This window comes from Emys orbicularis, chromosome 1, assembly GCF_028017835.1.
Source record: "Emys orbicularis isolate rEmyOrb1 chromosome 1, rEmyOrb1.hap1, whole genome shotgun sequence".
NCBI classification, from domain to species: domain Eukaryota; kingdom Metazoa; phylum Chordata; order Testudines; family Emydidae; genus Emys; species Emys orbicularis.
The window spans coordinates 146,157,379-146,171,569 of record NC_088683.1 but is presented as its reverse complement, the minus strand read 5'-3'; the positions used below and the strand labels follow the sequence as shown (position 1 = coordinate 146,171,569).

The 14,191-nt window shown below is 43.8% G+C and overlaps 3 protein-coding genes across 3 annotated transcripts in view; 2 read left to right on the top strand and 1 right to left on the bottom strand.

The window, feature by feature from the left end:
* The window catches only part of LOC135873059 (alpha-2-macroglobulin-like), a 1,316,454-nt gene that overhangs the window by 665,357 nt on the left and 636,906 nt on the right, over positions 1-14,191 (top strand). The gene's annotated exons all lie outside the window — the stretch shown is intronic.
* The window catches only part of LOC135890878 (scavenger receptor cysteine-rich type 1 protein M130-like), a 152,081-nt gene that overhangs the window by 35,481 nt on the left and 102,409 nt on the right, over positions 1-14,191 (top strand). The gene's annotated exons all lie outside the window — the stretch shown is intronic.
* LOC135873063 (olfactomedin-4-like) overlaps positions 4,688-14,191 on the bottom strand; it is a 33,374-nt gene continuing 23,870 nt past the window's right edge. Inside the window, exon 5 of the mRNA XM_065397538.1 lies at positions 4,688-5,490. Coding sequence (XP_065253610.1) covers positions 4,688-5,490 — 803 coding nt within the window. The remainder of the gene's footprint in view (positions 5,491-14,191) is intronic.

Sequence of the window (14,191 nt, the reverse complement as noted above, 5' to 3'; positions counted from 1 at the left end):
CCCACAGGACCCACTCATGGAATGCCCGAGAGATGGGCGGTAAGGCTGCTGTCTCCTACTGGAGTACGCATTGGGGGGTATGAGGGGTGGAGAGCCCCATGCACTGACCTAGCACCCAGGGACCCACTCAGTCCCCCTGGTTATAGTCCAGGAGGTCTCCAACCCTGGTGGTTCCTGTCAGGAACAGCCTCTGGTGCAATGATGAGGACTCCAAAAAGGCTTGCACCTATTGAAATCCGGGAGGCAGGCAGGTACAAGCCTGCCCGCATCTGAAGGCCCCTCCCCCAGCTGGGCCAGCCTGTATTCTACCTTGGTCCCACGGCCCACCAGGGATATCAGCTGGTGGCTCCTTAATGGAGCCATGAGCACGGGCATGTACTTGGCATGGTTCACCCCCATCCCCGACACCTGCCCTTTTTGCAGCATAAGGGAGACCCTGGCACACATTTATTTTGAGTGTGCCATATTGCAGCACCTTTTCTGGCTCCTCCAGAACCTTCTCCTAAGGTTCTGCCTGAACTTTTCCACACACCTCCTGATTTATGCACACCATATCCATGGCCCTATGAACATGGCCCTTGTCCAGCATCCTCTTCCTGGCATTATAGATGGCCACCTCGGCCAGCGCCAGGAGGAGGTTGACGAGGAGGTCTCATGATTTCATGAGGATATGGACTGCGTGTGCATAAACCAAATGGTGCGGGGGAAAGTGTGGTCAGAACCTTAGGAGAAGGTTCTGGAGGAGCTGGAAAAGGGGCTGCAACCTGTCACACTCCAAATAGACATGCGCCAGCGTCTCCCTCACACTGCAAAAAGGGCAGATATCAGGGACGGGGGTGAACAGGTATACACCTGTGCTCATGAAATGCATGGTGCACGAGCATGTACAGATGTGTCCCTTCCAACCCAAGAATACCTGCTCCACATCCCCTGGAGTAAACACACACGCACGAGAATAGTACAAGGAATATAGGAAAGGGAAATTCTTCATCACACAGGGATGAATGGAGGGGGAAGATAGGAGGAGCAGTAAAACAGGGTTACATCCAACACAAGGCCCCAATGATACCATAGTCTGAAAGGGGCAATGCATCTATACTCAGAGTTCAGGAGACCTGGGCAAAGTTCCAGTCTGGCAGTGAGTCTTTGGGAAGGCGCTTGTGTGACAGGTGAACTAATGGATGATAGGGGCTGACAGCATTGGCAGAGCAGAAGAGGCAGGGTTGGATACAAGAGTAGGCAAGTGGGGAAGGGTTAGGTTGTGAAAGGCCCATAAAGGAGGGGGGGAAAGCTTGCATATGACATGTTCTATGGGACTCGAGAAGGGGACTGACATTGTCACTGTGACAGATCAAAAAGGTGACTTTGCAACATCATTTTGACTAGACAGGAGAGTGAGGTGGGTTCCAGGAAGGTCCGAGAGGATGCAGATAAGCACCGGAGAGAATTTGAGTCATGTAGACTGAGGGAATAGGCCTGATAATGGAAATGCGAGGGAGGAAGAAGTGGCAAGGCTTGGATACAGCTTGGATGCATGGCTCTAGAGATGGTGAAAAGTCAAAGATGACCCTCATGATGCATCTGAGTGACAGGAAGGCTGGTAGTACTGTCAATGGTGACTGAGAATGTAGTGGAGATCTTGAGAGGAATGAAAGGCTCAGTTTTAACCAACTTACAATGAAATAGATAGCAAAATATCCACAAGGAGATGACAGAGAGACAGGCCAAGATGCAAGACTGTGGAGAGGAATCACATCAGGAATGGATCTCCAAACAACCGAATTTGTGTCCAGGTTTTGGTTCATTGTAGTCTCGCTCCCATTGAAGAAAAAGGAAGTTTTGTCATTTGCTTCAATGGAAGGTGCTTGCTTTCCCATTGCATTGCCGTTCAATTTTGCAAGCCTGTGCAGGGACTGGGGACACTGTGCTCCTCTTTGTAAATTGGAGAGTACCATATCAGAAACTCATTTACAGTCTGAAGCCATTTGGGACCTACCCCAAATTAGGCACCTCCATGACTGTGAAGAGGCACTCTCTCTTTGGACAGTACAGAAAGGCATGGAGCTGTCCAGCTTATGTGACACTCAAAAATTGCAAGTGGGAAATGCACAAAATCGGCTAGACTTGCCCTTTGCTTTTGTCTTTCTGATATTAGATACAGAGTGAGCTGACATTGCACAGCCTGTTTGGTAAATAGGAACCTCCTACAAAAGAAAGTCGACTGGTTTGGCCCTGCCTGCTAGTAGCAAGTTTGTTGCTAATCACAAGATTTCTCACAGTGACAATAATAAGATGCGGTAACAGCTTAGAACTGAGTAGTGGTCCAGGTTTAAACAGTCATTGGTGCAGGACTAGAACTTGGGTCTGTAAACTAAATACTGTAATCCCACTGCTAGAGAGTCATTCTGACTGCTTTTTGGCCCACTGACTATTTAAGTATTTCATACAAAGTGAAGCAGCTTCAACAGGTGAGATTAAGAAAGCCCCTCCCCCCACTCTTCCTGTAGCCCAGTGCTTAGCATAGTCACTTGGGCAGTGAAAGACCTGGGTTCAAGTGCTTGCTCTGACACAAGAAGAGTGGGGATTTGAACCCAGGTCTCCCACAGCCAAGCTGAATGCTTTAAATAGTGTATAAAAGGGCATCCTAACCTCCAAGTTGTCTTTTCTTTTCCCCCTTCAGACAGGGCTGACCTGGGTTAAACACCTAATTCCAGCAGAGGGTTCACAGCCGTGAATCCCAAGTGGCATTATGTGGACTCCTGCCCAACCCTCAGCATTTGCTACTGGCTAGCTTCAGCAGCATCCCATTCAGCTTCTGTGAATCCCATTCTTAGGTGACCAACTCTCCACATACATTTATAGGGAGCCTGTGTACCTGAGTCAGGGCTGAAGATTCCACTAAGTGGCAGGGGACCTAAAGTTAGGTGTTGCAACACTGAACCTAAGTCCTCTTTGTGGATCTAGCCCCAAATTGCTCCTTAAAATGTGATGCCATATAGAACTGCCTTTTATGCCTGTGAATAGGGCAACCCTTGGGAATTAATGGGATGCCACCCCAAAAAATGTGAAGCAAGAAATGTTCTGCTGTCTTTTAGCTTTTTATAGTTAAACAAACCCTCAGTTGAACTATTGTGAATTCTTTAAAGGCTCATGCTCATGGATCAGATTACTGCACCAGTGATGGCTGGCTTTCAAATTCATTTCACACACTTTCAGGAAACGGATGCAGATACCTGGTAAGTGGCAGCATCTGACTTTAAAATGTGTCATCAGCCTCAGACCTCTCAAGTAACATCTCAACTTGGTGGAGAATGTTAATCTAACTGGTGAACATATTTCAATGAGTGGAAATAAAGTCCCTCCTCTAGTTACTGACATATTGATTCACACCTTTGTGTTGTTCCAGGGGCTCTTAAACACTCTAAGCCCAAAGGAGTATGATTTTTGTTTCTAATATCATTTGGTCAAGCTGGCTTCTTGCTGCATCCCAAAGTTTCCCAGCTGTTGTGCAATGACAAACAACTATAGGGTTTGGATTTTTATAACACTTTATTAAACAAAAATTAATCATTCACATCTACTGATTCAGATTATAAGAAGACAAAGATAGGATTAATAAAAGAAAACCAGCAAACATTTACTGCATTTTCATAACTGTACATCTCATTATTTCTGACATGATTACAGTACAGATATTGATACAAAAATTTTATAAGTGGCATTTTAAAAATAAAGAGCATATAACTGATTTTGTCCCAACTTCAGTATTCTGTAACTGATAGATCATGTGCCAGATTCACCCCCGATGTAAGGTAATTGATGCCAATGGAATTATACTGGTAATTAATTTGGCTCCTTGCTTTCAGAGTGTTTTTGAAAGATGCTAATGGAGCTCACAGTAAATTGAAGACTAAATGGGCTCCAGGACTAAATGGAGCATGTAGGATGGCATAGCTTATGTTCTGTTGTAGCATGTGCCATATACCAAGGGACTGCTTTCATTGGGCTTTGGATCAGGCCCCCAGGACACAGGGATAAGAAAATGCAACTGTCCAAAAATGGTTAATAAGGTTTTTTCATGAAGTGCAACTTTAGGAAAGTAATGCATTGGAGCCCTGCCATCTAAAATACATTGATGGGTTGCAAGAAGGAGCAAAGGCAACCGTTTCCACAGCTTCAGCTTAACCAATGGTCTGCTCTTTAAAGATCAAATTCTAATTCTCCTCTAATTTTAATCTTTTAGTAATTATTTAAGGCCAATGCTTAATATGATATTTATGGCCTTGCATACTTTGAGCAGTGACGACAAAACAGCAGTTCAGTTTCCATGTGTCATCCAAATACAGACATTCCTCCAAATGCACATCAGTGTGTGAGCAATCTCCCTATCACAATGCATGTTGTCCATCACTAAGTCATCTATTTAATCTATTTTTATAGCAGAGGCATTTCTAGTACTCCTGTTGCCATTGTATCTAAACACCAGTTAAAAAGCTATGAACCTAATCTTGCACCCAATTGTTACCAGGCATAGAGCTTATTATCCTTCAATGGGGCAGCTCATGGTAATAAACCTTATGCCCAGGAGTGACTCTTGGTAGGATTAGGCCCTAATTTAACATTCACATTGCCCAAAGGGATATAAAATCGGACTTTCTGTGATCTCTAGTTGTTGTGTATATTCATATCAGTGTAACACAGGTTGAAAAATAAGATTGTATTTAACAAGGTAGCCATCATTGTAGACATACAGGACTCGGTCTGAGGGGTTATAGTTGATACTTTGAATTGTTTCTAACATTTTATCCATAATTATGCTAATTTTACCTTCCTGTTCAGTGTTTGTGTCGTATGTGTAAAATATTTCCTCTTTCCTAGTGTTGACAGGTCTTGTGGCATATAGAACACCACAGATGATGAAAGCGTTGGAAATGGATGGCTTGTACTGCCTTGTATTCCAAGTATGGAGCACATCAAGTGTGGTCTCATTGAGTTTGCTAATCATAATGTTACCTGTGTTGTCCTCGGTTGAATAAATTACCCACAATCCACTTCCATCCACAGCATAGTCCATATCTTGCCACCCAACACCAGCATAAGAGAAACGGTTACCATAAGCAGCATTCGGCAGAGTTTTCCTCACAGCCAATGTGTTTGTGTTTAAATCGAGCTTGCCCATATCTCTTGAATTATATACATTGTAATACATGAAGTTATTGTAAACTGTGGTGCCACTGCCTTCCCCATATTGAATTTTTAACTCTCTAGCATGTTTTAATAGCAGCAAATCATCATAGGAATTATGAAGTCTGTAATATTCTAAGAGTCTCCCATCTGTGTTCAAAGGTGCAACCCAGTATAGGTCCTTCTGTGGGGTCCGAAGAGAGGAATCCCTACCCCAGGAACCATATTTGAAGGAAAATCCTCTCCAGTTCAGCTGTACAACATAGGGCTGGCTGATATTCACAATCCCACCATGACCACAACTGCCTGTAAGCAAAGAGAAAATGCAGGCTTTTCAAAGGGCATGATTAGGAGAGAGGATTTAGTGTGTGTGCGCTTTATATGAATCAGCTTTGTTGCAAGAACAGAAATACATACATATCTTTGTCAAAGATTTTCTTTGCACCATGTAAACAGCACATGGATTTCAGTTCTGTAGCTGTTCCAGTCTGACTGAAATACAGGGGTCATCCCACTAGAACTGGGGCCATACTGAAAAAACAGCCAACAATCCAGCAACACATTTTAGAGATCTCAGTTTTTAGTCGGTACTCACTTACAGTAAATAAGTGATTAGCTTCTGTTTCAGATAAGTGACCCATTTTCTGTTTCCACCTAGTCTATGCTTTCCACCCTGCTGGGCTGGGAAATCACATAGAAAATACAATTTCAGAAGCATTTTAGGTCATTGGCTCCTGCAGTGGAGCACAGTTCTGGAAAGATGGGAAGCAAGAAGGAACATCTTGTCTCACTGTACCACAGTGAGTTTTGGAAGGTGGAGAGAGAATTAGCAGCACTAGTTCTAGAGGATCATTTCAGATTAGCATGTTACTGTCAAAATCACCACTTGAAAACAATACTTCCGAGAGCTTCCATCTGAGGCTCTCAAAGCAATTCAGATATCAATGAGCATAGCCTTACAGCAGCTCTGTAAGGTGGAGGTAAATATCCCCAGTTTACATGCGAGGTAACTATAAAGTGACCATACAACCTATTTCAACCAGGATAGTCTTGGTTTTTCTTATGATGTCCCAGGAGCTTCAGGATAATAAATAACCTGTTTTTTTTTCATTTCATCAGCCAAAATATTTGTTTTTTTATAGCTACACAATGCTTGTTCAAGCTGTATTGCTATGCTGAGTAGAATTTGCACTGTTTACTGAGAACAAACAGCCCAGTGGAATGAGCTTTCAGGGTAATGAACAATGTCTGGAATGAAGAGAACTTGAATGAAAGTAAACGCTATCAAAGCTGTTCCTTTGCTCAAAGCGACCGTTGATGACACTTGTTCAATGTTTCACAATGAATGCAGAACACTGAAGTATTGGAAAAAATCCTCCACTCCAAAATATGCAGGTTTCCCTGGGTCAGAAGCTGGCAGTGGTGACACCAGCACACTTAAAAATAAAAGTATCCTTTTGTCTGACTCTTTGCAGCCCTAAAAGATGCCACCATGAATGTGTGCCAGTTTTTTCCCTTTAAAGGCATGGTCATCGGAGACACAGATGCTAAGCAACCTGCACAGTCACACAGCAAGTGAATGGCAGTGCCAAGACTAGAACCCACATTTCCTAACTCAAAGTCAGGTGCTTTAACCACTAGACAATGCTCCCTCTTAGAGGTAAAGTAAAGTTTACCTGTGAAGACCTGAGTTTCATGTTTCTATTAATTGATCAATTCAGGGTAACAGCTGATGATATCAAATCAGTGCAGAGGTTGCACATGCTCTAGCGGATGGGGTGTCTTTGACACAATCACTTCTATTTTATCTGTTCAGTGACTATCATTTGATGGCTGTTTGCAAGCCTATGTGAAAAGAGTTGCTGGGCTTAGTCTATTCCTAATAGAGAAGTGGCCACAGCACAAATAACATCATCACCCCCTTATTAGCATTGAGAACAGAGAGAAATAAACAAAGACAGAACTATCCTCTCACACCTAAAGCTGGTCCCTCTTATGGAGGGTTGAAGAACATCAGTGGAACAGAATCAGGAAACTCATACTGCCACTGAGGCCCAGATGAGCAGGTGCCCATGGCCAGAAACATCTTCTGAGCAGTCCACAAAATACAGAGCAATGTGAAGAGGGGGGAGAAACCCTTGTGGCTTGTCTGAAGATGCTCTCCCTGGGAAATGACTGGAACACACCTGCCACTTGGAGAAAACTGCTGCTTGCAAATGCAAAACATTTTTTCTTCAGAAATAGAGGGATCAAATTTATTCCTGGCAGTGATGATTTATCGGCATCCAGATAGAGGGATGCACTGGCCTAGAGACAGGACAATATCTTTGTGGCCTTTCAGTCTAACTATTGGTAATGTCTGCAGAATCCAATGCTAATGTGTATTTAACTGTAATTGTAAAGTTTGTGGCAGTCTATGAAATACGGTTTTGAAGTGAAACTCACCATCTCTCTCTTGCTTTTGTCTGTCCACCTTTCCTAAGCTCCACTGTCTCCTTTCTTCTCTTGTATCTCTTTTCCCACACCTCTCTCCCCCAGCCTGACCCCGGTGCCAAAGCATGTGGGGGATCAGGAATTCACTCACTGCCCTCACTGCCGTGGGTGGAAAGCAGATTTCATTTATTCCCAGGGCTTTTGTGGAGCCCTGCTGATAGACGCTGCAGAGAGACTGTGTTGAATTGCTGCCTCCCCCAGCCACCTGCATCATGCCCCTTCTTGGTCAGCACCAGTCATTTGTGGGCCTTGGTTGGCCAGAGCAGAGGTTACAGCCACTCTGTGCTACTGTAACTTCCCCCTGATCAATTTTCTCCTCTGGGGACACTCTTCTAGAAGATGGTGTAGCCCTGGGTTTTGCTCTTTTGCGGAAAAACACTACCAGGCTCAGATTCAGCAAAGCATTTAAACACGTGTTTAAGTGCTTTACTGACTGGGAATGGACCACTGAGACCTGAGACCTCATTTCCAGATATAGCACACAATGCAGGCACGGGACTGTAGCTCTGCAAATGGCAATTGGCATGGCTAAGAACATGGCCTCAGTACTTGGCACATATACTGATGTTTGGAGGTGCTCATACCTCAACTAATGCAGTGCAAGAAAGATAATGCAGATGATGATGCAAAGTGGCTTGCAACCTGCCAACTCCATAAATCTATTTGAGCCATTTGCCTTATATCTCTATTGTGTATCGCTACCTCTGGCATTATGGTTTGTTCTTAACTATTGACATATTGACTATTACTGAACTTAACTCACAGCGATCTTATTTCAAAATTAAATGGATATTAATTCTTCTATAAATCTGTGATTTGTTTCAAATAATATTGCTGGTACTGAGGTACTACTAAGAGAGTTTGGATGAAGGGCAAAACATTACTACTACTAAACTCATATATATGCAACCTCAATTTTTCATGTCATTAAACTGAACCCATTCCAACTTTATTTTAGTAATTACTGTGCTGTTTCATAAATAAAAAAAACCCCATGTTCAATAGAGAGACCTTTTCTTACAAAAGAAATAATAAATTATTATTTCTTCCCTTAAAGAGATCTCTCTGCTGAACACTTGTTTGTTTCTTATTTATGAAACCATGCATGAATTATTAAAATAAAGTTAGGAACACGTTCAGTTTAATTACATGAGAAAATGTGCGAGGTTCCATACAGTGGATGTTTGATTTTTGAAAACTCTCCAAGAAACAGTTTAAAAAAAAAAAAAAACACACCTCTCTGTGGTAGTCAGGGTGGGTTCTCTGTCTTCTGCACAGGTTCAGAGGAATTCATTGTTGTTTATTTAATCCTAACTTGCCTTCCTGTCTGGATCTTTTGGAAAAAAATACACAAAAGAAACAAAGTATCATGTCATTTTGTAAATATTGGGAGGCACTTGAAATAAATCCATATGAATTATTCAGACTTTAGCATTTTTAACTCCTTTTTTACTGTGTTAGGCCTCTGATCATTGAAGTTCCAAGGTTAATGCCGTATCTTGTCTCTTTTTCAGAGGTGGGCTGCATGTTCATGTGGGGGAATAAGGTAGAGGGAGCCAAGAAAACACATACGCTTTATTCCCACACACAGGCTACCCAGACTTTGGGTCAGGATGCGCAGGGGGAAGTGGCGCTGCACATCTGCTTGCTAACCGACTTCTGAGGGGAAGAAGAGTGAGCATGGAGAGGCGGGAAGCCATGGCTCCATAGCCCCAGTGTGCCAGTCACCACAGCTAAGCTGGCAGGTTGGGGGTTGTGACAGCAGTGAATTGATATCCTTGCGCCCTGGGTTCTCTCCAAGCTGCATGGCTGTGCAGCCGCCCAGCAATCTATCAAGTGCCACATACTTCAGGTACCCCTCCACCTATGGCCACGCTGCTCCTGCCCTCTGCCTTGGAGCCCCTGGCCAGCTGCTCCCGGCAGCCTCCTGCTTGCTGTGTAGAGCGGGGGTGAGAGGAGGGGCGCTGATGTCAGGGTGTCCCCCTCCCTGCCCATGTACCCCATCTTCTTAGAGCGGGGCGTGGGGGGGACACGACAAGGCTCAGAAGTGGGATGGAGCTTGCTGGCGGCTGCTGCTGTGTCTGAACAAGCAGGCTTCAGACTGGTGAGTACCAATCTACTTAAAGGAGCAGCATACTTAAAGGGGCAACCCGTGTGTGTGTGTGTGTGTCTCTCTCTCTCTCTCTCTCTCTCACACACACACACACACCTCCCAACACATACTTGTATTATTATTGTTGTTACTTCCTGCAATGCACATATAGTCTCTGTTATTTTATTCTTTCAAAGTTCTGTTATTTGAGTGTTTTGACTTGTCTATGCATTTCATAATTTTTATTTCTCTCTTACATTTAAATAATTTAATTCTTTGAGTAGTGAGTTCTAAAATTCCTAACCTGTCCTGGCTGGAGTAATTATCCCTATGGTAACTTCTAAAATGAGAGAGAGGGAGAGAGATTTTTTGTGGTGGTGCACATCTGCACATTACCTCGATAATTTGGTGCACATACAATTAATTCTGCACATGGATGAAAAAAGTTAGAGGGAACATGGCCTGTGGCCCCTGAAGAACAAGGCAGAAAGGGGAAATGGGACTCCGTGGACCATAATTTTTCCTGTGTTGCTGCTGGGGCAGCCCAGCAATGTGCTATCTCTTCTGAAGGGCGGAGACACCATCCAACCCAGAAATAGTAAGTTCCCTGGGGAAGGGAACATATTACATTTTGGTCCCAGTCCTGTGATCTGACCCATGCAGGCAGACCCTTACACCCATATTGATTCACACTGATATCAGGGGAACAGGGATCCATCCACCTGGATCAGATTGCTGGAGTGGGCCTGTGTTTGTACAAACACCATGGAAATGTCCAGCCCTAAATTAGCATATCCATAATTAAATCATTTACATTTCAAATAACTGGCACCACTACATTACCTGCAAAAGATAGCCAGACCATAGCCATTTCTTTTCCTACATCCCAGCTTTACTTATATGGGGGGTGCAAGAAATCTGCCGATTTGGGGCAGTAACTAGTGACAGAGGCGCTGGAAACTGTTGCATGCATGGTAGAATTAATGAGTTTTTATTATCAACAAATTTACTGAATCCTATCTTGACTAGGCCATGCACTAGAAAACTGCAGTCAGAGAGCAGGCTAGATGGAGAACAGTAATTTCTTTCTGATAGGTTGCTTGAGAATAGGCCTGCTCTCTCTACACAGCATGTCAGTGAGCAGCACCTTGGGATGCAGTGTTTGAGGGGCTGTATTCCAAAGTACTGCAAGAGCGAGTAACTTTAATTAAACCCTCCCTAGACAAGTTAGGGATTCTTCAGGCTTTCCCAAGTCCACTTTACCCAACCAAAACATGAAGGGGGGGGGGGAGAAACAGATCTGAAAACAGGACAAAGGGTCAGTGCAATACAAATATTATAAATACAGTATGAGCCGGAAGTAGTTTGACAGGAATCAAGGTTGTGGAGGAAATGTATAGAAAACTGTGCGTAACTGCTTAAAGGCGGTAGGGAGTTTTGGTAGTCTGGTGTGAGCAGCCATGCACTGCCTCCAAAGGGACCCATCCAGGAAATCCAACAAACTCCACTTATTCGCCCCCTGTTCCCAAAAAGCAACCTCTCCCTCCCACTCTCTCTCTGTTAAGGAAATGGACTGTACTGTGTGTGCAATCAGTCACTGTAGAAAGTTTTAAGTATCGGGGGTAGCCGTGTTAGTCTGTATCCACAAAAACAACAAGGAGTCCGGTGCCACCTTAAAGACTAACATTTATTTGGGCATATGCCCAAAGGTGGCAGTGGACTCCTCGTAGTTTCTGTAGAAAGTTTTGAACAATATGACATGAAATGAAAGATTGAGCCCATGGCAAAGTGCATTTCATCTGCTCCCCTTCCTTCCTTCCCTCCCCACTATGCACACAAAGTCAGGCTAAGCAGGCTTTGTGTGGGCAATTATACAGCTGGTTGAGGATCTGAATCTGTCTCTCTATCTAGGTATTTACACAGTAGTAGCTGAGCACCTCCACTTCTAACAGACTGGCAAATTTCCAGGCTCTCCACAGTTGCTATTCCAGTCCCGGGCTGGAGTAGGAACCATGGCACTGATATACTCCCCTTCAGTATGGTTTATCATCACTGGATCTACCTAATGGCACACCCAGAAATCACAATCCCACCCTGCTTCCAGACTCCCACCAAGCCTTGTTTTGAGCTATCTGAAGTTGGTGGCAACTTACCTCTACCATGCACAAGACAGAGTCCCTCCCTATGGCCTCTCCACAGCTTCACCCTCCCCCCCCCAAACATGAGAACCACCGAGGTTCCGTTGCACTAGGAGCCTTCTTCAGCTCCTGTGCCAATGGGGGAACTGCACCCAGAAACCATCCAAAAAGTACTCGGCTAGGTCCTCAACTGGTATAAGCGGTCATAGTCCAACCAAAATCAATGGAGCTATGGCAACTTATGCCAGCTCAGGATCTGGCCTTCCATGTCATTCCCGGTGCTAAGAAAGCTGCTGTGCTCTGCAGGCATGCCACATTCAAGTCAACTAGAAAGAGGTCCACCAACGCTGAAATGAGCCCCTCCTCCTCTCACATACATCTGCTGACCACAGCACTATTGTTAAAGGATTTAGCACTTTTTAACTGTAAGAAAGACTTGTTCTCAGGTGTGTCAAGAAAGAGGCAGCCTCTCTCCACACCATCACCCTCAATAAATCAATGAAGTGCCCTTCAAATGCTTTTTAAACTCTACACTTTCCACTGAACCATTGGTAAGCCTTTCCTAAGGAGTGTATTTTCCCCTCCCCGCATCATCTGACCCAACAGAGAAGGTGCTGTTCATTTTTCCTATCAGAGACAAACTGCACTGGCTGCCCGCAGTGCTGGCAAGCCCAGAAGAGGCCACAGAGGGAAAAAACTTACTTCCACCAGTTCCTCTCTCCTGCTAATGGGAAGCTTGAAATAACTGACCTGAAGATGGTAGGAGGTAAGTGCTGGTAGGTAATAGATGTGCACTATCTGTCCAGTGAAAAGTGCTCTGCTTTGTTCAAAGGTTTCTCCAAACTTTTCGTTATTAGTCTGGTTTACCTCTGAAGAGGCTAGGACTCTTCAGTTTGGAAAAGAGAAGACTAAGGGGGGACATGATAGAGGTATATAAAATCATGAGTGATGTTGAGAAAGTGGATAAGGAAAAGTTATTTACTTATTCCCATAATACAAGAACTAGGGGTCACCAAATGAAATTAATAGGCAGCAGGTTTAAAACAAATAAAAGGAAGTTCTTCTTCATGCAGCGCACAGTCAACTTGTGGAACTCCTTACCTGAGGAGGTTGTGAAGGCTAGGACTATAACAATGTTTAAAAGGGGACTGGATAAATTCATGGTGGCTAAGTCCATAAATGGCTATTAGCCAGGATGGGTAAGAATGGTGTCCCTAGCCTCTGTTCGTCAGAGGATGGAGATGGATGGCAGGAGAGAGATCACTTGATCATTGCCTGTTAGGTTCACTCCCTCTGGGGCACCTGGCATTGGCCACTGTCGTTAGACAGATACTGGGCTAGATGGACCTTTGGTCTGACCCAGTACGGCCTTTCTTATGTTCTTATGTTATGATTTGCTAGCCCAATTGTTAGGTACAGGTGAAAAAGCAGTCTTCTTCCCCCATTGTATCATGAACATTGTAATACCTTCTTTTTGCCAAATTATTCTAAAGCAGAAGTCATAAAAATGCATACAAGGGAGGGAGTAACATTGCTTGAAAAATCCTCTTGCCTACTCATTAGTGACTGGGAAGCTTTCCTTTAAGGAAAGCTATTAATTGCTACAGAATTTAAACTTTCTTTAAAAAAAAAAAAAAAAACCACATGGAGTGAAAACCTGGCTCCATTGAAGACACTGGCAAAACTCCCACTGAGTTCAATGGAGCTAGGATTTCACGCTAAGATTCTAGCCTTTATGGCTCAGAATAAGTTTCTGCATATTAATCAAATGTAAACTATGCAATGTTGTCTTCTTGAGTCTGCCTACAAACAGCTCCAGTGCATCAGCTGCTGCTTAAATTTCCCAAGCAGAAGTAGAGTGACACTGACAAGACACAGATCACTTTCACAGAAGTTATCCATGATCAGAGCTAGTTAGAAAAGCCGCATTTTACCACAAAAAGAGTTTGAAAGAAGGGAAAACATTACTTTTCATACTGTTGTACTTCACCTCTACCTCGATATAACACTGTCCTCGGGAGCCAAAAAAATCTTACCGCGTTATAGGTGAAACCGCATTATATTGAACTTGCTTTGATCCACCAGAGCACGCAGCCCCGCCCCTCCGGAGCACTGCTTTACTGCGTTATATCCGAATTCATGTTGTATCAGATCGCGTTATATCGGGGTAGAGGTGTATATAAAATCATGAGTGGTGTGGAGAAAGTGAATAAGGAAATGTTATTTACTTGTTCCCATAATATAAGAACTAGGGGCCACCAAATGAAATTAATGGGCAGCAGGT